This window comes from Eretmochelys imbricata, chromosome 11 (genome assembly GCF_965152235.1).
Source record: "Eretmochelys imbricata isolate rEreImb1 chromosome 11, rEreImb1.hap1, whole genome shotgun sequence".
Classification (NCBI taxonomy): Eukaryota; Metazoa; Chordata; order Testudines; family Cheloniidae; genus Eretmochelys; species Eretmochelys imbricata.
The window spans coordinates 26403293-26430794 of NC_135582.1; the positions used below are offsets into that span (position 1 = coordinate 26403293).

A 27502-nucleotide genomic window follows, 5' to 3' on the forward strand; every position below is an offset into this window, starting at 1 on the left:
CATTAAATGACAATATTTAAAGAACACATTGCTATAAAATGCCACCTTATCTATACTGCGTATGTAGATCTGTATCTTTGATTTGTGTATGATCTGCACCTGAATGGGCGTAGAGTTGTAGCTGGGAACTGTGCAGCTATACATCGACATATTTCATGGCGGTGGAGAGCTAGTTCCTTGTCTGTTGTGGGTGGTGTTTTGTAGCGTGTACAGGCGCGAAGGGGCATTTGTGCATCTGGCTGTACCTATCCCCAACTCCTCTCCATTAACTGCTGCAAAACGCAGGTGTGTACATCGCTGTGTGCGCTGGGGGGGTGCGTGCAGCTGTCCATGTGCGAAGGGGTATTTGCGCACGTGAGCCCAGCTGTGCCTGCAGACACAAGCTGATGCCTGGTTCAGGTGCTTAGGGTTCGGGTGAAGGCATCTGTCTGGCCCCGGGCACGAACTCCCCCGTCCCAGCCGCTAGACTGGATGTGGCCGTGTCGCGGCGCCGCGGGCCAGACTCCCCGGCCGCCTGCCCGGCCCTCTCGCCCCACAGCCACGGTCGCGCTGCCTGCGCCTCGCTCGCTCTCCCTGTCCCCACGGGCTGGTTGCGCGCGCAGCCCGGCGCCCCCTCTCACTCCCTCTCCATCCCCCCCCCCCGCTCTCGCGTTGGCTGCCGGGATCGCTGGCCGCTTTGGTTAATGTCCGCCATGTTTGCTATGGCGCAGGGAGCGGATCGAGCGAGCCCGGCGCGGAACTAGGGCTGCGGGGCGTGCGCGGCGAGCTGCGGGCGGCTCTGCGGGGAGCTGTGCCGGGGCGGTGGGGCCCTCCATGGTGTTGCGGGCCGGGTGCGGGAGCGGCTGGGAGGCGGCGGCGCGGCCGCAGTGAGGGGCCCCCCGCCCGCCCGGCCCCGGGGTGTTATTGTGAGGGGGAGACAATGAGCAAACTCTCCTTCCGAGCCCGGGCGCTAGACGCCGCCAAACCGCTGCCTATCTACCGCGGCAAGGACATGCCCGATCTCAACGACTGCGTCTCCATCAACCGGGCCGTGCCGCAGATGCCCACGGGCATGGAGAAGGAGGAGGAATCGGTAAGGAAGTCGCGCAGGGGGGGCACCATTGTTTATCAGACACCCCCCTCCCCTCCCGGGAAATAGGCCATTGGTATTCACCAAGCGCGCTACGCACGCTCCACGCCGCAGCCTTGCATGTTCCTTATGGGTCGTGCGCAAGTAGCGCAGCGTAAACTTCCCTCCGACGCCGTAAGCGGGCCCTGCTCCGCCATCTTCTTTGCGTCCCGACTCGCGAGTGTTTTGATTAGCTAGGGGAGGCTCTTACGCTAGCGTAAGAGAGATGTAGGCGCAAGAGGCATCTTTGAATGGGGGAGTGTGCGTGCCGGACGCTCTTGGCGTAGCGTGCCGATGCTGCTGCACTCTTTACTGTTGTGTATGTGGGACTCCAAGGCAGCAGGGGACTGGAGGGGGCTGTGTGGGCTGTGCTCCTTCCGTGCAATCAGGAAGGCTTTGCATTGTGAAATAGGAACGTCCTGCTTTTATATTGTCCTACCATGAGGGGTAATGGGACTGACACTAAAGGAGAGTGAAATAGCGGGGGGGGGAAACCCCCATTCCTTCATTGACAGCTGGATATATACAGACAGACTGCGCTTATGTTCTGAGTTTGGTTGTTAACTGTTGCATCCGAAGTCGGGAGCATGCCTGGCATGTAATATCTTTCAGCTGTCCATTGCTGCGGTGCTGTAGCTGACGATACTGCTGTGTGCATCATACCGGAAAGCTTTTGTGCTTTGTAGCTCAAGATTCTTAAATAACATGTTGGGAGCTGCGTTATCTGTTCATTGCTGAAACTGGAGTGATATTGCAACCTGCAAAACATATACACATTCTGGCGCAGGCTGCATTACTACACTCTTGAGGAAGGGCTTTGTAAAGGTTGCAAGTAGAATACCAGCTGTCTGCAGATCTCATAGTTGGAAATATAACTGCTATAAGAATGCTTTGTACTTGAATGTTTAAGAAACACAGTAACTAGATGTTGTTCAGTTGTCTATGTAAAATACCTACTGTTATTGTATGGCTGTAGCTGGCTCTATAACTACTCCCAGATTTTGCAGTGTACACCATGCTGTTTAGTGTTAAGATGATTTTAAGTAAGCTAGTCAGTGTTAGGAAACATGTATTGCCTGTAGAATGCTTGCTGTCCATTTTTGCAATACTGTAGGTAGAGATACATTACTCTCTGTATCTTTACTAGAAAGTAATTTTAAGATGAGTCTTGTGAGCATTAGGACAGCACTGTGAATACTTGCTGTCCGTGATTGCAGTGCTGCTTGTCTGAACTTGTCACTGTCCTTCTTAAAGACTGACACTTAACACTGTTAGATTTGCATCTGGCTCACTGCAGGCACACAGGATGTCCCCTCGTGTGACTGTACTTGTATGCAGAGTTGAGAGTAAATGCACCCATAAGAATTTCTTCAATGAATCTCTGTCTCCGCCTTGTAGCCAGCCCACTATGTTTGTGGATTGGCTTTTCAGAGGTTCTGGCTGTCAAAAGGAGGCTCCAACTCTCTCTGATTGGCTTTCTCATTTAACTATTAATATTGAAAGAAATCTTTTGTGTCTTCCATTGGTTACTCATAGTTCTGACCTCACTGTATTGCCCTTGTATGACAAATTATAATGTATAGTGCTCAACACTTACGATGCTCTACTGTATTTTGATGTTAGAGCCCTGGAATGTGTGTGTGTAATTTTAAATAAACAGCAATATAACATTAATGTTAACAAAGCAAACGTGGAGGTGATACGTCTTTCTTTTCCTTTGCAGTAAAATGTAATGTAAAAGACCCGCTAGTAGATCGTGTGACATATTGTTTGTTGAGTATGGGAGTTCTTAAAATTGCAAACATGACTCCTGATTTATATCTTTAAAAAAATATATGTGGCAGTCTCTTTTTAAAAAAATATTACTCTTAAAATATTTTAACTTTCAGAGTGTGATTTGTTAAATTACACTTTAAGTAAATAACAGTCAGATATAATTTTTCTGAATTCTATAGTCTATGCTTGAGGGGAAAAGAAGTAAATTGCCTGTGTTCCAGTAAAATCAGTGGGGAGGGAAGTATTGGGCTAATTTATGCATTGTAAAATCCCTTTTTATGTGTAAATGATCTGCTAAATAATCTACTAAAATAATAATCTCTATTTTATGAACAGAATTTTTCTCTATTATAATAATAATAATCTCTGTTTTATTAACGGAATTTGTGTCCCCACTGCACTAAAAATGTTGTGGCTGGATTTGGTTTACTTTTCAATTCTAAGGTCATTCCATACTAGAATTGTTATGGCTTAATATATAAGCATAAATGCTTGCCACTTCAGACATCAAATTGGTTGAATTCAAACATCAATTCTGGTTGAATTCCAAGGTCTAATGTTAAATTAAGATTATTGTTGTCACTACATTTGCAACAGTTTTTTACTACAGAGAGATCTACTTCATGCAGCTCTTTTTTTTTTTTTTTTTTTTCTTTTCTTTTTGGGGATATGGTTTGGGCTTTTTTTTTTACTTGCAATTAAGCATGTTAGTCACTCTGTGTTTAATTACTTAGAGATTATAGAGAGGTGGGTGAGGTGATATCTTTTATTGGACCAATTTTTGTTGGTGAGAGAGGCAAGTTTTCAAGCTACACAGAGTTCTTCAGGTTTGGGAATGGTACTAAGCTACCCCTACAAAGAAATACACTGAAAAGAGCACGAGTAAGACCGCTTGATAGTTTAAATTCACTGTACAAGCAAGCAAACTGAGATGTTTCTCTGGCCCCATTCCTGCATGTAAACAGCCTTCCCTTGTATGAAGCCTTGGTGAAGTTAGTGGGACCCATGTGCATGCAGGGGTCCTCTTGTGTGCAATAAGCTGTGTAGTTTTGGCTCATAAGAAGCCACTGAACTTCTCTGAACCTTAATTTGCACCAAAAATAAGTTGTTTCATAGCATTTCAATTTTCTTATACTATTATCATAACAAAAGCTGAGTTTCAAATTAAACTGTTACCTGTAATGAATAAAGGTTTGTGGGTATTTTTCTACATACATTCTGGGTATGTGTTTTATTCTGATAATTTTGAAGTATTAGATTCTTCTCACATAATGAACACTATATTGTGATTACAATGGGAGGTTTAAATTTTTTATTAAAATTTTATCATTCATTTCTACTACTTTTACATTATATTATAATGTCATACTACTACATTTAGTCCAGATGTGATGCTGTTTACGTTGAAAAATACTTTACACCAAAAGCAATCCTATTGAATTCAGTGGGAAAAATTTGTGCAGTAAGTTACTGCTCAGTGTGAGTAAAAGTATCACAATCTTACCATTTTAGTATTAATATTACCATTTTACTAGTGAATCTTCAAATAAATTCTGGAAATATCTTGCCATTTTCAGTATTTTACCTTGTCAGCTACCTATGCTGATATGACATTCTACAAACTGGAGGTCCAATGTTGTGTTCCCACGTATCTGTAATTTTCATGGGAGCTCTGTGTGTGCAGGGAGTGTAGGATTGTACTCCAAGATCTGAATCTACTGCAGTTCACAATTTTAACCCTGAATTGAGCTATTGGGCTACATCCTGCTCTCAGTTAAAATTGCATAAATCTTGAGAAACTATTTTGATTTAAGTGGAACTAATCTGGATTAATGATGTAAGTGATAAAAGAACTTCTCACTCTTTTTTGTGTGTTTAGTATTAGAAGGTGCAGAGAAGGGGAGCATTGTCAAATTCCTCGGATGCTATATTGAAAATCTACTTACTAATGTTAATTCAGAAAACAGGAGGAAAAAAAAAGTGCAGTGCACTAGTCCTTGACCTATTTCCTAACGCTTATCTACCAAATCTGAATTAAAATACATATTATCGGAGGCTATTGTGTTATACCTTTTAGGTACAAAATAATTTTTAATAACAATATGAGCAAAAAACAAGAGTAATTGAAGGTTTTAAGAGGTGGATTTGACTTTCTTTGTGTAGCTACACACAAATACATCACAATAATTGATAGTTGTGACTGGGCAGTTGAAGTGCTGTTAGAGATTTAACTCAGAAATTTAGATTTGAGCATTCATTCATTTATAACTAGGCATGACTTCATATTTAAAGTCAAAGGTTATACAGAGTAGAAACCCAAGAGCAGCAGGGTAAGGCTATTGTCAGACGATGCTAAAATGCAGGATATTTTTAATGTACGAATGGGGAAAAATATCATAAAATTGAAATGGGTACATTTCATTTTTAAGTCTTTGACTCAGGCATTTGAGATACTCATTTAAACCGTCATGTAATTTTGAGTGTTGGCAGAGTAAATTGCATTCCCTTGGTCTCTGTATTATGTCTTTTTTTTTCTTTTTTTGTTGTTGTCTTTCTCCATTCTCTACTTCCATTGCAATGTTGGAAACCTGATTTCAGTTCATCATCTTACTTCCGAGCTGCCTGGAGCTGGTCGTACTTCCAAAGCAGCACACTTGTTCCCCAGCTGAGGCAATTGGTCTAGAGCAGAGGTTCTCAAACTTTTTTTCTGGAGACCCAGTTGAAGAAAATTGTTGATGCTCGAGACCCAGTGGATGAGGATGAGGGGTTTGGGGTGTGGGGGGGGGCTCAGAACTGGGGCAGAGGGTTGAGGTACGGGGGTGAGGGCTGCAGGGTGGGGCTGGGGGACGGGGTTGGGATGTGGGAGGAGGTCAGGGCTCTGGTGTGGGGCTGGGGATGAGGGGTTTGGGATGCAGGAGGGGCTCCGGGTTTAGGGGGGTCAGGGCTGGGGCAAGGGGTTGGAGTGCAGACTTACCTCTAGCGGCTCCTGATCAGCGGTGCAGCTGGGGTGCAGAGGCAGGCTTCCCACTTGTCATGGCACTGTAGACCATGCTGCACCTGAAGTGGCCAGCAGCAGGTCTGGCTGCTAGGCAGAGGCGTGCAGGCAGCTCTGCATAGCTCTTGCCAACAGGCACCCCCCTTCCCCCCCCAGTTCTTGGCCAGTTGGAGTGTGGAGCCGGTGCTCAGGGCGGGGGCAGCGCGTGGTGCCCCATGGACCCCCAGCCTAGAAGCCGGACCCGCTGCTGGCTGCTTCCGGCACAGCACAGTATCGGAACAGATAGGCACTAGCCTGCCTTTGCTACGCAGCACCACCGACTAGACTTTTAACTTCCCGGTTGACGGTGCTGACCAAAGTGACCCAGTGCCTTACATGCTGTGACCCAGTACTGAGTCGCAACCCAAACTTTGAAAAACACTGGTCTAGAGTGCTTTCATTTTGCACAAATTACAGTTCTTTCTTAATTCTGAACATTTGTTATTTCAAGCAACAGTGAAGACTACTATATCCAAAAAAGATGTAGAAAAATATTTTTCCTCTTGTTTGTCTTTGGTATTTGACACTACTCCCTATATAGACATTTCCACTCATCTTTTTATTTTTTTATACACACTTCTACCCCAATATAACATGATACTCGGGAGCCAGAAAATCTTACTGTCTTAAAGGTGAGACCGTGTTATATCGGGGTAGGGAGAGGAACTGCTCTCCGCCCCAGCTCACCTCTGCTCTGTCTGATTGGCGCGGCAAGCCTGGGAGGGAGGAGAAGCGGAGCTGCGGTGCGCTCGTGGGAGGAGGCGGAGTGGAGGTGAGCTGGGGCGGGGTGCAGAGGAACCGCTTGTGGTAACACGAATTCAGCTATAATGAAGTAAAGCAGCCCCCTCCCCAGAGTGCTGCTTTACCGTGTTATATCGGACTGCATGATATTGGGGTAGAGGTGTGGTTAGGTCCCAATCCAAGACATATATTGCTCACACATTAGTTCCACTGAAGTGAGTGTAGTTCTCTGTAGATCCAGTTGCAGGATCAGAGCCAGTAGTAATTTTTCCCCTTTTGTTTGTGTGGGTTTTTCATACGGTGGTGGTGAAAGCATAAAACCACCATCATTTGTGGGAGGGTCAAGGGCAGCATTAAACTACTTTTTAACTCACGTTTTTAAATTGACCAGATTTCCATTGGACAGCAGTGCTTTAATGACTGGCATTGATGGGTTCTAAAGATAGTTGTACCTGTTCCTTTTGGGAATGTTTTCCAAACTTTTGAAAACTGGGTCCCTCATCAGGAAAATGAAACCAGTCATGCCCCTCTCCCTTTAACCCCTGCATATGTTGTTAAAGTCCTTGTCAGGTTAATTTATACATGATACCTGCTTGTTCTTCACAACCCTTCACCCCACTTTGGGAAATAGCGGTGTTAATCTCCATAATATGATACCATTTTATTTTCTTTTGTGCTTTGGTCAGTGAAATACTTTAAGTATCAGCATTGTTGACTATCATCACTGGCACCTCAGAGCTAATTTTCATGCACTCTGCAAATTCAAGCAAATATTTCTGTATCTAGTATGCTCACTTCTCATTTTGAAGTTTATTTAGGTTTTTTGTACCCATAACAGGTATAGGGCTTTTTTTTTTTTTTCCTTTTTACAGTAAAGCTGAGACTCTGGAGGTACAGCTCCCCAAGCTGTCCTTTGGTACATTTCCAGGAGTGCATGTTCCACATTTAGGGAAACACTGCTTTATGGGATTCAAGGGTAGTGACCATGACACAAGGCCTTCAAGGCTGAGATTCCATCTTTACACTGTGGAAAAACTAGCTGAGTGCTACACTGTATTTTGGTAAATGCCTTCAAAACTTATGAGCATCATGTGTGAATAAAACTGGGTTACAACTGTGTGATCACTTCATAAGAACGGCCAAACTGGGTCAGCCCAAAGGTCCATCTAACCCAGTATCTTGTCTTCCAACAGTGGCCAATGCCAGGGGCCCCAGAGGGAATGAACAGAACAAGTAATTATCCAGTGATCCATCCCCTGTTGCCCATTCCCAGCTTCTGGCAAATAGAGGCTAGGGACACCATCCCTGCCCATCCTGGCTAATAGCCATCAATGGATCTATCGTCCATAAACGTATCTAGTTCTTTTTTGAACCCTGTTTTGGCCTTCACAACATTCTCTGGCAAGGAGTTCCACAGGTTGACTGTGCATTGTGTGGAAAAAATACTTCCTTTGGTTGTGTGTTTTTAAACTTGCTGCCTATTAATTTCATTTGATGACCCCTAGTTTTTGTGTTATTAGAAGGAGTAAATAACCCTTCCTTATTTACTTTCTCCACACCAGTCATGATTTTATAGACCTCTATCATATTCTCTCTCTCAGCATTAAACTACTTTTTAACTCACGTTTTTAAATTGACCAGATTTCCATTGGACAGCAGTGGTTTAATGAATGCCCCCTTCCCCCGCCCCCCCCCCCCCCAGTCCCCAAGTTCCATATTTGTTTGGGACTGTGTTGACTTGTATGATTTGGGGAAAGTCGCTTAATGCCTCTTTTCCTCCATTTCTGCATTTGTAAAATGGCCATGCTGATACTTAACAGCTGTGTTGTGAGGCTAAATTAATGTTTGGAAAACACTTTGATATTTTTGTATGAAAGTTGCTATATAAGTGTAAATTATGTGATGTCTTTACAACAACAAAACTATATCTTATCAAGAGTTGCTTCTTGTATACAAAAGTTGGCACTCATACTTGAACATAATGTTTATGTACTTTTTTGGCTATATGAAATTATGATTTCCTAACCATATATAGGATCTCTGCTCTCCCCCCCCCCCCATATTGAACTGAAGGAAACATTTCATAGGTGTTCGGCTTATATCATATATAGTGTTCAGTCTTCTGTTGGATTTTAATAAGGAGTGCTTAATATTACACTTACAACTCGAACTTTTTTTCAGGAAGTAAGGTGATAAGCAGCTTCTTTTAGTCATTCCTCAACTAACTAGGATATGTGCCAGGTGCTGCACACCAATGATGTCTTTTGTATTGTTTAAGTGCCTGTTGTCCTTTCTATAAATATGCCTCTCCCCCAGTAAAGTAAGTGTGTGTGTGTGTGTGTGTGTAAGAGAGAGAGATTAGTTTTACCAAGTGCATGTGATCTCAGGAATCAGTAAAACAAAATTTCTTTTCAAAAGTATACATTATTGGCTTAATGTAGATACTGATGTATTCTATCTAATTGTGTTTTTTCTGCAGAGCTTGAATTATGTGACAAATAAACTGTCTTGACTTTATTAATTTTTTATTTGTATGGGAATTAAGTGTTAAATGAGATACTATACAAATCTAACTCATATTCTTCATAGTATCGGCTACTAATTAATATAAAAGGTGTAATTACTGTGAGCAGGTTTTCATCTACTGCTCCTTGTAAGATGAAGATTTATCGAAAATATATATGCAATAGATTGTCATGGTAATTGTTTTTTAAGTGTTGCGTGGGGCAGTTTGAGAGTATTGGGGGCAGAGAGTAATCAAATCAGTCAGTGCTGTATATAGCTGTAGGCCTGTATAAATAAGAGAATTTTTTTCCCCGTAAGGACCTACTGTTCCAGAGAGATTGTTTTAAGTTGAAAGTTTCATGTGTTGGGAATACACTGATGAAATGCAGCTGAATCCACCAAAGTAAGTGTCATGGGAGTGACTTAAGAAGAGTAGACCGAAAAGAAGCAAGGGTACAAATGGTCAAACCAGGGGCTGTAAAGTCAGTATAATAATGGTTTGAGCCATGGAAAATTCTGCAAAAAGAAAAGGAGTACTTGTGGTACCTTAGAGACTAACCAATTTATTTGAGCATAAGCTTTCGTGAGCTACAGCTCACTTCATCGGATGCATACTGTGGAAAGTACAGAAGACGTTTTTATACACACAAACCACGAAAAAATGGGTGATTATCACTACAAAAGGTTTTCTCTCCCCCCACCCCACTCTCTTGCTGGTAATAGCTTATGTAAAGTGATCACTCTCCTTACAATAAGAAAAGGAGTACTTGTGGCACCTTCGAGACGAACCAATTTCTTTGACCATAAGCTTTCGTGAGCTACAGCTCACTTCATCGGATGCTGCATCCGATGAAGTGAGCTGTAGCTCACAAAAGCTTATGGTCAAAGAAATTGGTTAGTCTCGAAGGTGCCACAAGTACTCCTTCTCTTTTTGCGAATACAGACTAACACGGCTGTTACTCTAAAACCTCTCCTTACAATGTATTCTGTAGGTCAGAACTTGGGAACAAGTGATTCTAGGTCTGGTATCTCAAGAGTGGAGTTTGTGCAAAGGTATAGTTAGGCTTGGGAGAATTCTATTTTTATTTTTTATTTTGCTGGATAATATTGATGATTTTTAAGCGTTTTTTAATTTTTTTTATTTAAATTTTCATAGTTGCAGGAAATATGTGGGCACTGTCAGACAATAATAATTTAATCACAGGGGACCAGTAAGCATTGAGATTCAAAAAGTTAAAGCTTTTATAACCTTTAAACACAAGTTGGCAACATCACATGTTACAATATAGAACATAAATATCCTTAAAACAAACTCTAAAGCAACATTTTTCTTATGTTGCCTATCTGTAAATTTTGTTTATTATTGATGGACATTTTTTTTGTCTTTTGTGTATGGTTTACCAGTGAAACCTAATCTTTCTAAGCATAGGTACAGTCAAGACAGGATTTCTTTCCTTAGGGGAGAAATGTGTTAAAAGCTGAAGAAAGCATCTCTGCATAGAAGTTTACTTTTGGCAGTCTGCTTTCTAGATTTTGATTATTTATATATGTATTATAGCAGAGCAACTCTTCTGCTATAGGTTTCAGAGTAGCAGCCATGTTAGTCTGTATCCGCAAACAGAAAAGGAGTGTACTTGTGGCACCTTAGAGACTAATGAATTTATTTGAGCATAAGCTTTCATGAGCTACAGCTCAGTTCATGGGATGCATTCAGTGGAAAATACAGTGGGGAGATTTATATACACAGAGAACATGAAACAATGTGTGTTACCATACACACTGTAATGAGAGTGATCAGGTATGGTGAGCTATTATCAGCAGGAGAGCAGGGTGGGGGGGGTAACCTTTTGTAGTGATGATCAAAGTGGGCCATTGAGCTTAAATTGAACGAAAAACTTTCTAACTGTCAGGGTGATTAAGCACTGGAATAAAATTGCCTAGGGAGTTTGTGAAATCTCCACCATTGGTGATTTTTAAGAGCAGGTTAGACAAACACCTGTCAGGGATGGTCTAGTTTTTATGTAGTGTTGCCATGAGTGCAGGAGGCTGGATTAGATGATCTGTTGACATCCAGTCATACGATTTTATGATTGTGTGACTGTTTCCTGGAGGTCACAGATTGCTGTGAGTCCGAGTGAGAACCAATTTTTGTTTGCATTCATGAAGCACATGCAGATGTGGAGCACCACTTCTGGGCCTGAGAAACAAGCACTGACTGGTTGGATCGCATTTTAATGCAGGCTTGGGAAGATGAGCAGTGTCTGGAGAACTTTCAGATGTTCAAGACCACATTCCTGTATCTGTGTGCCATGCTTGCCTTAGCCTTCCAGCACAGGGACACCCAACTGAGAGTCGCACTTGTAGGGGAGAAGCGAGTGGTGATCGCACTGCAGAGCTTCCAACACCAGATTGCTACTGGTCAGTGGGAAATCATTTTGGAGTTGTCATGAAAAGATGTAGGACCATTAATCGTCTCCTCTTCTTTGGGACTGTGACTCTTGGCAATATGCAGGACATAATGGATGTATTTGCATCAGTGACGTTTCTGAACTGCGATGGAGTAAGAGATGGTAAGCATATACGCCTGTTTTGGCACAAGACCACCTTGCCACAGAGTACATCAACAGAAATGGCTATTTTTCTATGGTTATGCAAGCACTGGTGGATCACTGGGGACATTTCACCATCATCAATGTGGGCTGGTCAGGGAAGGTGCATGACACTTGAATCTTTAAGAACACAGGACTATTCAAAAAGATACAAATAGGGACTTTCTTTCCTGATCGGCAGATTTCCATTGGTGATGTTGAAATGCCAATAGTGATTGTGGGGGACCCAGCCTGTCTCTTATTTCCCTGGCTTGTGAAACTGGTCACCTTGACGGCACCAAGGAAAGATTCAGCTACTGGCTCAGCAGGTGCAGAAAGACAGTTGTATGTGCGTTTGGTAGATTGGAGGGGAACTGGTGTTGTTTACTCACCAGACTGGATCTCGGTGAGAAAAATATCCCAAATGGTTTTAGCTGCTTGCTGTGTCCTGCATAAGATCTGTGAAGCAAAGGGGGAAAAATTGCTGCTGTGATTGCAGGCGGAGGTTTAGCAACTGTCTTCTCAGTTTAAACAGCCAGATATAAGGGCTATCGGAGGAGCTCAGTGAAATGCTGTTGGTTCAGGGATGGTTTGAAAGAGCACTCTAACAGCGAGCCACAGTAATGCATTGTGGCGTACTGTGCCCTGGCCATACAGTTTGGGGGCTTGTTAGGAATTGTGTGCACATCTATGAATGTAACACTGACATTGCATCTGTTCATTTTATAGTCCTTGCTGTAAATCTTCGATTATTACACTGTTAGTCAATGATCTTAAGAGTTGTATCAAAGTGTACACTAACAAGTAAGTGGGTGCTTTCAATATCGGCAGGCATTCTACGGTATATGTTGGGAACTAATAAAGATGGATTATTTTCCAAACAATAGAGTTTGTTTGCTTAACAAAGACATTTCAAAAAATTCTGTGCAAATTAAAAGCAAATACATGAAATCCTTAACATATTTATAGAATGGAGCTTAAAGAACATTCATATCCATTTTAGCTGCACATACAGTGACCTGTGAGAGCCATTGTTGATGTATGCGAAGCTGTGGTTTTCCTTAATGTTCCCTGAGGTATAGTGGTCGCGGAGGGATGTGGCCCCTGATGTCATGTGGAATGTTGAGGGTGGTTATGTAGGGAGGGCTATACTGGAGTTCTCCATGAACTGCAAGATAGGCAAGCTGAGGATTGTTGAACTTGTAGGTCCACAAGCGTCTGCAGCATAGGTGTTTGCTGCCGGAGAAGCCCCATTATATCTGGTGCATCTCCCTCTTTGTCTGCATTTTCCTTTTCCATACAGTCTGCAGTATTCATCGTCAAAGCCCTCTGATTCAGCACTGTCTTGCAGGACCTCGCTGAATATATCATACGGAGTTCTTTTCTTTCTCCTTCTCATCTGGCTCAGGTGTTCTGTGAGTGTGGAGGGGGAACCCCTCAAGGCTGCAATGGCAGTTGTGAAGGATAAAACACAGAGGTTACCTTGTCAGTATATCACAACGGAAAGCAAAAATAAAGATTCAGAACTCCCTTTGCTTGCTCCCATAAAGTTTTAAACAAGACAGGTTTATTGACTTTCCTGCTTTGGAGGCATGGTGCCATTCATAGCTCCAGCCAGGTGAGTATGGCCCACCAGGGGTGAGGGAAATGAGGAGAGAATTGCTTAGTTGCATGAAGCCATGAGTACAGGGCAGTGGCACTGAATACCGGCACAATTTTCCACAGGCAGTGGTGACATCTTATTTCTGCGGCTAACAAAAAGGCACAGAGAACACAGCAGCTGCTGGTGTCCCAAAGCTGTCCGGGCCTATATGTTTTCTAGCTTGTCTACTGCAGGGGTGCCTGCCGAAGTTATCGCTGACTGGCATGGGAAGGCTTCCTACCTAAAAGGAAGAAATAAGGAACTTATTCCTAGAAACTTTCAGGAGAGGATTGCAGAGTACTTCCAGGAAAATTTTATCAAGATCTCTCAGGATGATTCAAGGGACAAACTGCTCTGCATCCCTGCCCTCCGCCCAACTTTACAGGGGAATGAAAAGCAGATAACATTACCTCTCTTTGTTGTAATGATTCCTCTTCTGGTACGAGTAAATGAATGCAAAATCAGTATCTGTGACTTGCAAAGTTGGGGGCACCATCACTGTAATGGGAAATAAATGTGCACACTTACTTGAAGTTCCTTCCCCTGCTATGCTGGGACTGACTGGATTGCGGTGGAGTCTAAAACAAGTCCTGACGTGATTGCGTTGAAATGTGGTGCCCCTCTTGGGGACACAGAGTATAGTCAGTGATCCAAATTAGTGGGCCTTTTGAGCAAGGAGTTCCTAAGAAATAGCCCGAGGTGGAAAATCCCCCAACATTTCATTGTTCACAGATTCTAGCAACGTTAAAGTTTGAAACTCACCCTGGCTGAAATCTGAGAATGAACTGTCTCTGTCAAGTGTGCGTGTGTGTGTTGCAGAATATCTGGAAGGTGCTGAAACAGTTTTTGAAAAGAAAATAAATTATACATGCAAATGTTAACTGGAAGTGGGGAGAGATGATTAGGGGTGCAAGAGTAGGTGGGCTTACACTTTATTAATATTGGAATTATTAATATAATATTGGAAGAGGGGCTTGGGTCTGCAGTGAGCGAAGAGGATATTGTGAGGAGGGGATAAATGGGAATGTTTGGTAGGGGAGAGAATAGGGTTTGGAGGGGCTCAGGTAAGATGGGAGTGGTCGGGGAGAAGACAGGAGGGGTTGGGGATATGGGGGTAGGAGAGGAAGTTGGGGTTTTAGGGGTGTGGGGGTCAGTCAGCCCTGAAATCTCTGTGTGTTGGGAGCCCTACTCCTCTGCAGGGGTCTGAGCCCCTTTCCCTATTCGCTATATTTTCTGGAATCTGGGGGTCCCTGTTCTTGCGATGTCTGAACCCCTCTTTTGCCCCTCCAAGTGAGCTTGGATCTGGGTTGGGTGGACTGAAGGCAATGTAGATTTAAACATCTGAAATCCAGACAATAAATGGTTAAGATACACGTCACCCCTGTGTGAGATGTGGGAGTGTGCCAGAGTGGGTAGGGGAGGGATGGACTAAGTGGATAGACTGGGTAAACCTGATTGCAGCAGCAGCATTCCCAGCTGGAGGTGGGAATGAGGGGCTAGCTCAGTGAACAGTAAGGGCTACATAACCAAGGTATTATGTAACCTAGTAAGCTGCTGCCTGTGATATATGAACACAGCAGCATAGGGTAGGAGACAGCAAGGACTAACTTCTTAGATTTAGTGTTTCTCTGTGGTGCCAACTAATGGCTTAGTGGGAAGGGGAGGGAGAGCTGGAAATGTTGTCAGGAGGGGCTTTATGTTATAGGGAATAGTGGAGTGGGGGTAGAGAAGGAAAGAGAGACAGCAATCTTCTCTCATATGATTAAAGTTACTGTAACATCCATTTAATAAAACTGTCATGGTTTTGGGACATAGACGATAGATTTCTCTCACTGGCCTTGTTAGCAGCTACCCATTTCAAAGCATGACTATTATCCGCATACTGCTATAACAAAATGTATTGGAGGGGTAGGAGCACTGAGGAATCACATAGATGCCAGGAAAGACCACTGGTCTGGGACTATTCTTAGCTCTACCATGGCCTACTTGTTGACCCTAGGCAAGTCACTTCACTTCACTTCTCAATGCCTCAGTTTTTCATCTGTAAAATGGGGACAGTGATGTAAAGTTCATTTGAGATCTACTGATCTTAAAAAACAAAACAAAAAAAGCCCTAGATCTTTTGATTATTGCTGCAAACTTAGGTGAGAACTACAGCTGCCTGAATGACCACTAACTCCTACCCACAAAGGTTTCTGTTTAAAAAAACTAGCAAATTAAATGCCCCCCAAAATTAGTTAAAGCAGAGTTAAGATTGCACTGTGATAGTTTGTACCCATCCACAACATCCAGTTCAGCAAGACTCAAACTTTTGAAAACCAGGAAATACAGAGTTAAGATAAACATCCATGCAGTCTTAATTGTACCCTCTTTGAGCGATGCTCCACGGTGCCAATAACACAGATGCTCGCGCTCTCCCTTTTCACTGTAGTGGACAGGTGCTACTTGCACTTGCCCTACTCTCAAACACTGAAGCTGCTCCCCCAACAGACTACCATAGTTGTAAAATTTAACAACCACTTCATACCGTTGTACAGCCCCTTCACGCTTGCACACAGAATACTATCTAAACCTATACTTTTCCCTACCCATTATTAAATTCACAGATTGTTCTCATATCCCTCCACGCTACTGACATTACCCATGGCAAGAGGACCCCAGTGCCCTTCTACTAACATGATTTACACAATTTTGTATTGAAATGATGCAGACTGGAACCTCCAGGTACTGCTGTACCTCTTTCCTTTATGAGACAAGGCAGGTGAGGTAATATCTTCTGTTGGATTAACTTCCTTTGGTAACAGGCATTGAGAGGGCTCAGACCCGGATCACCTCATATCATAATCACAGCTCTTCTAAGCTGCTCTTACTTATTCCTCCACCATTCAGTACAGCTACACCTAACACAGTGAATGCGGCTGGAGTGCATGCAGATAATTCCCAGTGGCTATTCACAGCTGCAGGGGGGCAGAATTAAGGTTGTGTGGGTGTTTACCTTAACACTGTGTTTCCTGGTTTTCAGAAGTTTTGAGTTTTGCAGAACTCTCTGTGGAAGGGCATGAGATCTCACTGGGCAACCGTAACTTTGTATTAACAATTTTTTTGCCATTTAATTTGTATATACAGTATTCTGACATTGCTTGTGTTGCTGAAGCTTGGCAAACACTAGACAGCATAACACTGCTTTGTACATGGACTTCTAAAATTTATTTGGTAATGAGAACCGCCCCCCTCCATACACTCATAAGGAGGGAGGTTTTATTTCACTATATCTTTTTCTCCTCCCAAGCACATAGCGTTTATCCCCTTTTCCCAGACCTCAATCCTGTTATCAACAGCCATTCTCTTGTCTTCCGGTGGTTTCAGTCTTCCACCTGCAGAGCATCTTCATAGCAGAAGAAATGACCATTCAGTTCTCTTGTGCATTATGATTCCCTGTAGGTACTTGCATTGTAGGCTTAAAACTGAATAGATAGGTTTGTGTGATTCTAACTGCTGGTATTGTCAAGAAAGTTCTGTTGAACGAGAACAGTACCGCAACCACCCATACAATAACCTTGCAACCCCTCCACAACTCCTTTTTGGGTCAGGACCCCTGTGATTACAACCCTGTGAAATTTCAGATTTAACTCAAGGCTTAACTCAAGATGAGGGTTAATTTAAGAAACTATTTGAAAATCTGATTCTCTGTGTCCAGTTTAAATCCTTATCTCAATTCACTGGAGCTTCCCAAATATATCTACTAAAGCTTCCTTGTCTTTAATCTTAATGAAACTATGGAAAGAGATTCCTCAGACAAGTTGACTTTTAAGGGAGAAGGGGGATCGTATAGTGCCAAATCTCATGCTCCTTGTGCTTCACAAAATTTAAAAGGGTATTCAGTGTACATATATTTTAATTATTTAATTTGTAAAAAACATAATATATTGTTACTGAGGGATGTAATAAAAAATACGGTACTCCTATTTAGCAGCTTTGCTATAAGTTGAGTACAAAGTCAGCAATTCCAGGCTAAAAATCTTGAGTTAAATTCTTCCCTCACTTACACAGGTGCAAGTCCCATTGAAATCTATGGGAATATGTAATGAATGCATATACACTCACAGGATGCCTAGCCATGTAAAATAAAAAGAGAGACAACTTCATTATATCTGCCCTTTTCCTATATCTGATTTTGCCAGAAGTAAGCTGACAAGAGAGCTGGCAGAGAGTGAAAGAGCTTTAGGCTTCTGGAGCATAAACAGTTCTCTGTTTAAAACTGCCTGCCTAAAATATAATAAAGGTGGATATAATAGGTCAGCTGACAGAGTCATCTGCTCTTAAAGAAATCCAAAAATTGAAGAGGAAAGAGGACTATCTTCCCCCAGTTAACAAAAGTTGCATCTCTGTGAGAGCAGAATTGTGCTGCTTGTGATTAAGGAACTAACTGTTCTTTTGGCTCAACTTTGGCATACTTTATAAAACGTCCAGTCCATCTTTCTACTACTATGGAATTTTCCCCAGCAGTGCATTTTCTAGTGTTTTATCACTGTTGACAAGCATTAGGATTTCTACCTTTAGAGGCTATTTTCCAGTTTGCTAAATATAGTTCTTGAAAGTTTTTCATGATCAACAGCAAATTTTTCCTCCCTTTATCTCATTATGCCCATCTAAATATTCATAGTTATGTTGGTCAAATATTAATTATGTTCGCTTGCTCCCTCCTGCTCTAATCATGCCTTGAGCATATATGTCCTACTCTCTTCATTTTTCCTTATAATTCAGTTCCTTCAGCTTCTGATCAGTTTTACTTCTTCTCTTTGAAGTCCCTCCAATTTATCTTTGTGGCTATTTGATTCCTGAAATTCAGCACACTACTCCAGATGTGGTTGTACCAAAGCCACAAAGAGATGGATTACTGTCTCTCTGCTTTGTAAATGCCTCTGTATGATGAATTTGCTGTTGCATTGTTTTGCAGACTCATGTTTTTAATTTGGTGTCCATTATCGCTAGGACCCTACCAAATTCACGGCCATGAAAAACACATCATGGACGGTGAAATCTGGTGTCTGTTGTGTCATGTTCTCTCCCCCGTCCCCCCCACTCCTGGTGAAATCTGGTCTTTTGTATGGTTTTACCCTATACTATACAGATTTTATGAGGGAGACCAGCATTTCTCAATTTGGGGTTCTGACCCAAAAGGGAGTTGCAGGGGAGTCACAAGGTTATTTTAGGGGGGTTGCAGTATTGCCACCCTTACTTCTATGCTGCCTTCAGAGGTGGGTGGCAGGAGAGAAGTGGCTGTTGGCTGGGTACCCATCTTTAAAGGCAGCACCACCGCCAGCAGCAGTGTAGAAGTGAGGGTAATAGTACCGCAACCACCCATACAATAACCTTGCAACCCCCCCACAACTCCTTTTTGGGTCAGGACCCCTATGATTGCAACCCTGTGAAATTTCAGATTTAAATAGCTGAAATCATGAAATTTATGATTTTTAAAATCCTGTGACGATGAAATTGTCCAGAATGGACCATGACTTTAGTAGGGCCCTAATTATTGCTCCTGTGGCTTCCTCACATTTGGCCACTGAAAATACAGATTTTTCTTCATTCTGCTGGATTTCCGTTTTGGATAGTTATTCCCTGGTGGCAGATCCTCAGCTGGTGTAAATTATCACAGCTGTGTTGAAGCTGATGGTCCTAAGGCCATGTCTACACTAGCACTTTTGTCGGTATAACTTACATGGCTCGGGGGTGTGGGAAAAAACACCTCTCTCTCTGAGCGACATAAATTATACTGACAGATAGCACCAGTGCTATCCACCGATATAGCTACCGCCACTTGTTGGGGGTGGTTTAATTATGGCAACAGGAGAGCTCTCTCCCATTGGCAAAGAGTGTCTGCATGAGCAGTCTTACAGCAGCACAGCTGCATTGATACAGTTGTGCCACTGTAAATTCACTAGTGTAGACATGTTCTTAGTCAATTTATATCAGTTGAGGATCTGCCCCAGATGTATTATTTTTGCATCTTTATAAGTTTAATTTTTGCAAAATTTGATTTAGATCATTTTACCTTTTTTAAGTTTCAGAGTAACAGCCGTGTTAGTCTGTATCCACAAAAAGAAAAGGAGTACTTGTGGCACCTTAGAGACTAAGGTGCCACAAGTACCCCTTTTCTTTTTACCTTTTTAAAGTAATCAAAGGTTGGTTTAGAACGGGGACGGTTCCAGAGCATCTACATCACCATTTTACAGCCCTGCAGTCTGAGCTCCATGAGCCTGAGTCAGCTGACACAGATCAGCCATGGGTGTTGAATTGCAATTTAGATATACCCCAAGAGTTGGAATCCTGTGTGTTTTGGTACCTGTGAAGAAGGGGGAAACTGCTTTATAAAGTATGATCCTCTGAAAAATTCATCACCTTCCTTTTGCCTGAATTTGGGGATTTGAATCAGGGTACTCAGTTACTGAAAAAAGAAAATGAGGACTTGTGGCATCTTAGAGACTAACAAATTTATTTGAGCATAAGCTTTCGTGAGCTACAGCTCACTTCATCAGTGAATACATCTGATGAAGTGAGCTGTAGCTCATGAAAGCTTATGCTCAAATAAATTTTTTAGTCTCTAAGGTGCCACAAGTCCTCCTTTTCTTTTTGTGGATACAGACTAACATGGCTGCTACTCTGAAACCTGTCAGTTACTGAAGTAGATTTTCTTATAAGGTCCGCTTTGTAGATACAAATCTTACTTAAGTTTGGATGGGGACAGATGCTTTTTACCTGGGTACAGTTGAGGTTGTTTCAGTGGAGCATTTGCTTATGCGTGGGATGGATGACACAAATGTGTTGAACGGGGCTAGCTGAAGATTTTGCTTTCTGTAAATTCTTGTTTATTGGTTGCTGCCATAACTTAATTGGGTTTCTTTGATTTTTATTATTTGGGTTGGTGGTACTTGTGTTGAAATTTTGTTAGTATTTATAGTTAAATGTAATTATAGCTTTTGCTGGTACTTAAAGTTGTAGAGGTAAGATTGCCTCTACCCACCTTATGATCCTCTGTATTGAAGTGCTCATAATTTTCTGAAAAATGTTCCTGTTCAACTGAAACTTTCCATGATTGGTCTCAGCTCATAAGTGAATTTCTAATAACAACAACAGTAATATTTAATTTGAGGCAAAATCCATTCAGGTTTTTTTTTTTTAAATTTGGCAAGATGAAAAAATAGCTCTCTTGTTTTATAAAATTCTGAACTCATGTTTTAAGTCACTGGTCTAGCAAAAAATGGCTGACATTTGAAACACTACATGTAAATAGTTAGGTCAGTGCTATGTTGGTCGGTTTAGGGGACAGTTGTATGGGTTTTTTTTAAACTTAAATATTATTTAACTCTAATATTTGAAGAGTTATTCAGTGGTATTTATCCAGGTTATAAATACTGTAATCTTCTAATTATTCAGAGTATCCCTACCCCCCCCCCCCCCCCCCCCGAAAAAGGCAGATTGATTACTGTTAGGATTAATCATTGTAGCTGTGAGTATGTTTCTTCTCTTCTGTCCCCACCTCCTCTCTCACCCCTGCCCCTCCCCCCAAAACAGCAGACATGGGAGCATAGATTATTGTGCTTGGCTGATACATTTTCCCAAAGAATCTTGCAATTTTGAATGAAGTATAACACATTGGGCAGATACCCTTGGTGCCCAAGGTTTTTCTAAATCTTTACCCTCTGTTAGTAGCATTCAGCTCCTTGCCTGCTCCTGCAGTGAATAACTGAACAGCCACTAGCTTTGTTATATACACAGTGTGTGGATTGGAGATTCCTCCTTAAGTTTGTCTGATACTGCTTCGGCTCCCCTTTCTGAGTCCCATCATGTCTCCATTCAAGTCAGTCTTCTGGTTTGCTGGCAAACTATTACCTTAAGGACCTCAGCTCTGAGCAGTTTCTGAACCAGTACTGAGAGTCTCACCTCCAACAGAACCTTCATAATGCCACAGAATGTACAAGCAAGTTCAGGTGAGGGCAGGAAAACTTTTAGTGAAGTTCCTGTGCAGAAGACCACTGTGAATGTGTCATTTTGTTCCAGAGGCTTCAGAGAGGGTATTAACACCAGGGCTCATTTTCCCCTTCATATCCTTCAACCTTAGAAGCCAGTTACACTCATGGTACATATGCTTCATTTGATGGATTGAATTAGATTGGCAGAGAGAAGGGGAGAGGAATTTAATGGCACTTACCACGCTCTCGGTAGACTCTTTCCCATGAGATGTATAGGTCCCTCACAGACTTGAATGCCCTTAGGCACAAAGTGGCTTATAAAGGAGACAGGGCTAGTGAAAACTTTCTTTTCTAGCCCTTCTTTTTTCCCATCTCCTGCTTGGGAGAAACAGAACAGGGGAGAGAATGAGGGAAAGGGGCTGGGGTGGAGGGGAAGTCCAGTTCCTCCACCTCACTCATGAAATGATTATTGGAGTGAATAAAATAGCAAAATAATATGATTTAATTCTCCATTACAGGGCCCTTTGTGAATCTCTAGGGTGGTATAGCTTATTCTAACACTCCTCTGCCACCTTACTGTCGATGTTCTGCTGAGTTATGCAACAGAATGGCCTAGCTCATGTTGCTGTTGACAAAATATTTCTTTCCTTTAGCCATGCTATAGCAGTAAAAATAGGACTGAAGGGGGAAAAAAACAGTTGGCCCAAATGCCCAGCTCTTTTGATTTTCCTGAGATTTGGTGGTTCTTCTGTATAGCCAAGACCCTCTTTCCGATGCCCTCTAGATAGTCATGGTCCACATGAACAGTCAGTAGCAGTAGAAATGGTTGAGTTTTCCCTCCTAAGGCTTTCTGAAATGGGCTAATTGTACTTGAACAATATGGTGGGTCCAAAAGTGAAATTGAGGACTATTTCTACCAGTCCTTTTTCACCCCTGAGACAGGAACCATGGCCATTGCCACCAGTTTTTTCTCTGGCTTCTACCAGTAGGAGTCAGAAATCTCCTAGAGACATCCAGATCAGAGTTTTGAATCCAATCTAATCCCTTCATGAAGGAGGATCTTGGATATTTGCAACACTCTATCCAAATTGAGTTGCAATCTTTTAAATGCATTTCTTGTTGTTTGGACTATCCTCCATGTAACTGCATATCTGAAGGTTTGTCTACACTTGCAGCTGTAGAGTGCTTTGGGTTAAACCAGCCTTCGGAGAGCGCACTAGGGAAAGTGCTCCAGTCTGTCCATACTGAGAGCTGAAAGCGCACTATGGCATGGCCACCTTTGCAGCACGCTGCAGCTGTATTGGGAGCATGCATTATGGGCAGCTATCCCAGCGTTCAAGTAGCTGCAACGTGCTTTTCAGATGGGGAGGGTGGGATGTGTTTTGTGTATGTGGCGGGGGGGAAAGAGTGGGTTTTTGGGGCGCTGAGAGCGTGAGCACGCTGTCTTGTAAGTTCAGACCTCCCTCATTCCCCCGCGCCTCTCTCACTCGCTCAAAGCAAACATTAGCTGTTCGGTTTTTTTCTCAGACCAGATAAGCAGCCAGCACTCTGAAACAGAGCTTTGAAAGGGCCACTTCCGCATTCCTCCCGAGTTCACAACAAAGCAAGAGAGGCCACTTCAGTTAATGGGTCGTTTCCGGAGGTCAGTGCTGTAACGTAACTCCTCGTTTACACTGGATTTACACTGGAGCTGCAGCGTCTCATCCAGCCGTTAATTCTCTCGTGGAGGTGGAGTACCAGGAGCGCTCCAGCCAGGGAGTTAGAGCGCTCTACATGCCTTGCCAGTGTGGACGGGGAGTAAGGTAGAGTGCTCTAGGAGGCTTTATTGCGGTAAAACATGCAAGTGTAGCCAAGCCCTAATTTCACCTTTTAAAGGACCAAATATCAAGAAGGGACCTCAATCCCTTAAAATCTTTGGGGAAAGCTTTTTCCTAGATCTCTTGAAAAACATTAGTTATAGTTATGATATTTTAATGCACTAAAACACTTGTCTTTCAAAAAGCAAACAAAGCCATTAAACTTGAAGATGATCACCTTCCTCCCCTCCCCCCAAAGGTGTTCAGCTATTGAGAGAGCACCTTCAAGCATGCTTTCTGTCCTATATCTGACTTCCTTATTTCAGTCAGTTTGCTCTGTTGGAGTTCCAAGGGAGGCCAAATTTCTTGGGGTGGAGAATCCTAGCTAATAGTTCACTTTGGCCAGTGCAGGTGCTGATGGAAGTACTATAGTTACGTTCTTTCCACACAGAGAGAATTCTGACAGGTCTTCTATAAAACATGAAGTCATAGATACTTTTAGGGTGGGAAAAGAATGCAGGCACGGGAAGTATGTTCTTTCCAAAAGAGACAATGCATCTGCATAAATCAGGGGAGCACCAAACAAGGCCTTGCTAAGAGAAACTGTCATATCCTGTTGGACAGAGAGGAATCCAGTCTCCATTGTAGACTTCCATATTGTAAAAAAAGATCAACAAAATAGCAGACTGGCTGAGCAGATGAATGTAGTCACAAGGCCACTATTCAGTGCAATTACAGAATAGATGGACTAACCACAGGAGAAAACAAAAGGTGTCCCTTTTCTGTTTTTTTTCAAAGACCAGAAATGCGATTTACTAAAATTGCCGTTTGTACAATTTCTAATAGATTCATGTTTGCATCTTGGAAATCTGTAAGAAAGCAAATTGGCCTAGCCCTGAAAAGGTTAAAGACCACTTGACCAGGTTGTCATCAGATTCCATAACTATTAGGGATCTTGTCAGTGTTGTGCAAAGGTGTTAATGCAGCATCCTACACACTTTCTTTAAAATCTGTATTTGAGATTTTCAGAGTTGACAAAGGAAGATTCACAACTCCAATTCAATTTTAATGGGAGTTATGTCAAATAAGTCCCCAAATCAGGTTTGAAAATCTCAACCTATAACTTTAATGTCCTAAATTCAGTAGATGTAGTGTTCACACAATCGGACATCCAAGCTTTAGTGTAGTAACCTTTTTACGGTTTCCCTCTTTCTCCTTCCCTTAATTTTGTTTTGGTTTGGATATAGAGCAGGCCTTACTTCTGGGTGGGTCTGGAAGAGATTTAATCTGATAAGAGAAATCTGTCTAAGAATTTTCCATAGAGTTTTGGGGAAGCACAGTGGTGACATCTGCCACTTTACAGTGCTGCAACTTCCTTGCTATGGGGTGTGAAAAAACATCATCCCCCCGCCCCCCGAGCGCTGCAAGTTTCAGCTCTGTAAAGTGGCAGTGTAGACAAGGCCTTTCAGCGCTGGTAGCTACTCCCCTCTTGGGGGTGGGGTTTTTTTACAGCACTGGGAGAGATGTCTTTCCCAGTGCTGGTGCCACGACTACACAGCCACGTTAAAGTGCTGCCGTGTAAGCACTTTTTAACTTTGCTAGTGAAGACATACCCTGAGTTACAAAAAAACTAATTTCTTACCTGCTAAAATTTCTTGGGTTTGTAAAACTTCCTTTAGGATAATTTCAACATTCCTATAATATTTTTTACCTTTAAATTACTGATATGTACTTAACTCCTATTTAACAGTTTTTATACGCAAATTAATTATTTATAGGATGAATAGATAACAGAATGTTCTTTTTTAACCCGTTTTCACTTTTTGATGATAATTGTTAAATCATTGTTCTTAACTACCTTTCCTCTCAATGTGAAGATTATATCAAATTACTCTTACTCTTCCATTGCAATTTATTTTTTAGAAAAGTCTGCTCTGCGAGTGTACCATGGATATTTCTATTTTAGTAACTAAAGTGAATGACCCTAAGCTATATCATTTGTAATCTTTCATCAGTGTTGTGACTGTATTTTAATGCTATGAATTAAATCTACACTCATTGCTTAATTGAATGTTTACATATATATTTAACTCTCTCTTAGGAAAATTGTGATTCATTTGAATATTACAAACTATGCTTAAACTGCTAAGAATAATTCATATTAAACTTAGCTATTTTTGATTTGAATGTTCAGTTTTTGTTTTTAGCATTAAAGTGATATCAGTTTAAATCACATTTGTCTGACTTTTTGAGACATTAGAAATGGGAAAAAAGTTTCTCTACCTTTTAGTTTCTTTCTTTGTTCATTTGGCAGCACTTGCATTTTCAGTTTCACTGTTTTGTCTTTATAGTAATTCAGTTAGTTGTTTGTATGGGCCTTTCATTCACCAGCAGGGGAGATTAAAACCACAAAAAATGGCAGAAATCTTAGGCAATATACTGAAGAGTACTTCGTCTTAGTATGTCCAACACTTCTTTTAACTCCTCTTGAAAACTGATTATATTTCAAGTTTGCTGTATCCCTTTTAGTAGATCTAGTCTAATATGAAAGTCTTTAATACAGCAAACAGGATTTCAATTGTAGGAATTGACGTTTAGCTTGTATAGATTTTTTTTTTTTCATGAAGTTTTGACTCTTTAGAAGATTTTGATAGGATTTTGCAATTGCAAAATTTTGTTGGTTAGTCTGTGACCCTTGAGATAAAGGACAGTTGTTTCAGAAAATCATAGTATGTTTCAGTACTGTGTTTTTATTTATAGTTGAGAATTCATGTTTGTTTGTTTTTTCATTAAGACAGAGTAATCCTTAATTACCTCTCAGTTTTTGTAAACTTTCTTTGTATACTTTTTTTTTCTTATTTGTGGTATTTTTTTAAGATTTTTAAGAAAATGTGAATTTTTTATTTCCATTATTAAATAAAATATAGAAATATTTCCAGAGCAAAAGAAGGTTTCCTGAATCTCAATTGTTATATGCCTTCCCTTTCAAACAGGTAAACTTTCTCTGTCCCTTCATCAATCAGTACATTTTTATTCCTTACTTTCTATACAAATTGGGTTACTTTATCTTATTTTCAAAAAGTTTGTTTTTAAAATGCAAGTGATTTAACCCCTGGTATGGCATTTCTAAGTTAGCTTGAGGCTTGTTGCCTTCAACGATTTCAGAGCACTTTATTCAGCGTCTATTTTATGGTCCTTTTAATAGAAATTTATGGTTACTTTGGATAAAATGTCAAATTGAAAAAGGAACAGGAATTCCGTTGCATGACAAAGTTTGACCGTGGATGCCTTGCACATTTATATTGCACAGATTGAGTAAGTCTTTGACACCGTGCAGTATGTTCACTAATAAAAGGTGCAAGAGAATTTAACTAAATGTATTAGAACAAAATCTCAGAGGAAAACTTGCTAAATCTAATTAATTATATGACTTCTGAAAGTATGAAATGTCAGCACGGGAAGTTAAGTGCAGGAGGGAAAAGCAAGTGCCTTGGGAATGACTAGAAATCCAGTTAAGGTCTGAATAGGAGAAATTTACATGTCAGTCAAACAAGTGGTTTCTGGAAGCTGTACAAGGCCATAAAATGGGATGGTGCCGTTACCACCTTGTAATAAGGTTACTTCGCAGTGCAGGAGAGATAGTAGTGGCTGCATTGATGGTGTTAGTAAGTACATCAATAACGTTTGTAATGTTGGATTACAGATGAAGTGGTGTCAATCGGAATTAGATCAGTGCATGGAATCCTTGGAAACTAGGGATTCTCAAGGTGAATGCTGTTATAATTTAAACCATGAATCTGACTCTGTGTGGTCATCCTGTCATCCCAGGCCTACTTCAAAATAGTAATAAAAATAAAAATAGTCTGCAATAAAAAACTCCAAGGTCACAGATTCTCCATAAAGAGAAATTTAATACCCTTGCCACTTCATCAAACACTTGGGATTAGGCACCAGGTTACATATGGTGTTCATCTGGGAGGAGAACTAGATAGTTTACTATCCCATCTTCTACTTCCCAAACTTCAGTGAAATTTTTCATGTAGTTTGACAGTGATGGTCTCCTGTATTGATCTTCTCACTTGTTGCAGATTTTATGTTGATGCAGGTTGCAATCCATATAAATTAAAACGAAAGGTCCTCTCTAAGTATGTTTAGGGAAACAGGAGTTACAACAGCCAGGTAAGGGGACAGGTACGTTCTTCAGGGTGTGCTGACAATGAAAATAGTGGTCTGGACGAAGAAGATTTTGAAGAAGTAAAATAAGGGCATGTCCTACAGACTCGGGAAAGATTAGGGATACTAGAATTTATGTTTTTAGAATAAAATGCAGGAATCGTAG

General features: G+C 41.5%; 1 protein-coding gene across 1 annotated transcript in view; it reads left to right on the forward strand.

Annotated features, from left to right (window-relative positions):
* Positions 1-693: 693 nt before the first annotated feature.
* The window catches only part of EPC2 (enhancer of polycomb 2), an 85215-nt gene continuing 58406 nt past the window's right edge, over positions 694-27502 (forward strand). The window contains exon 1 of the mRNA XM_077830039.1: positions 694-1072. Coding sequence (XP_077686165.1) covers positions 920-1072 — 153 coding nt within the window. The 5' untranslated portion in view covers positions 694-919. The remainder of the gene's footprint in view (positions 1073-27502) is intronic.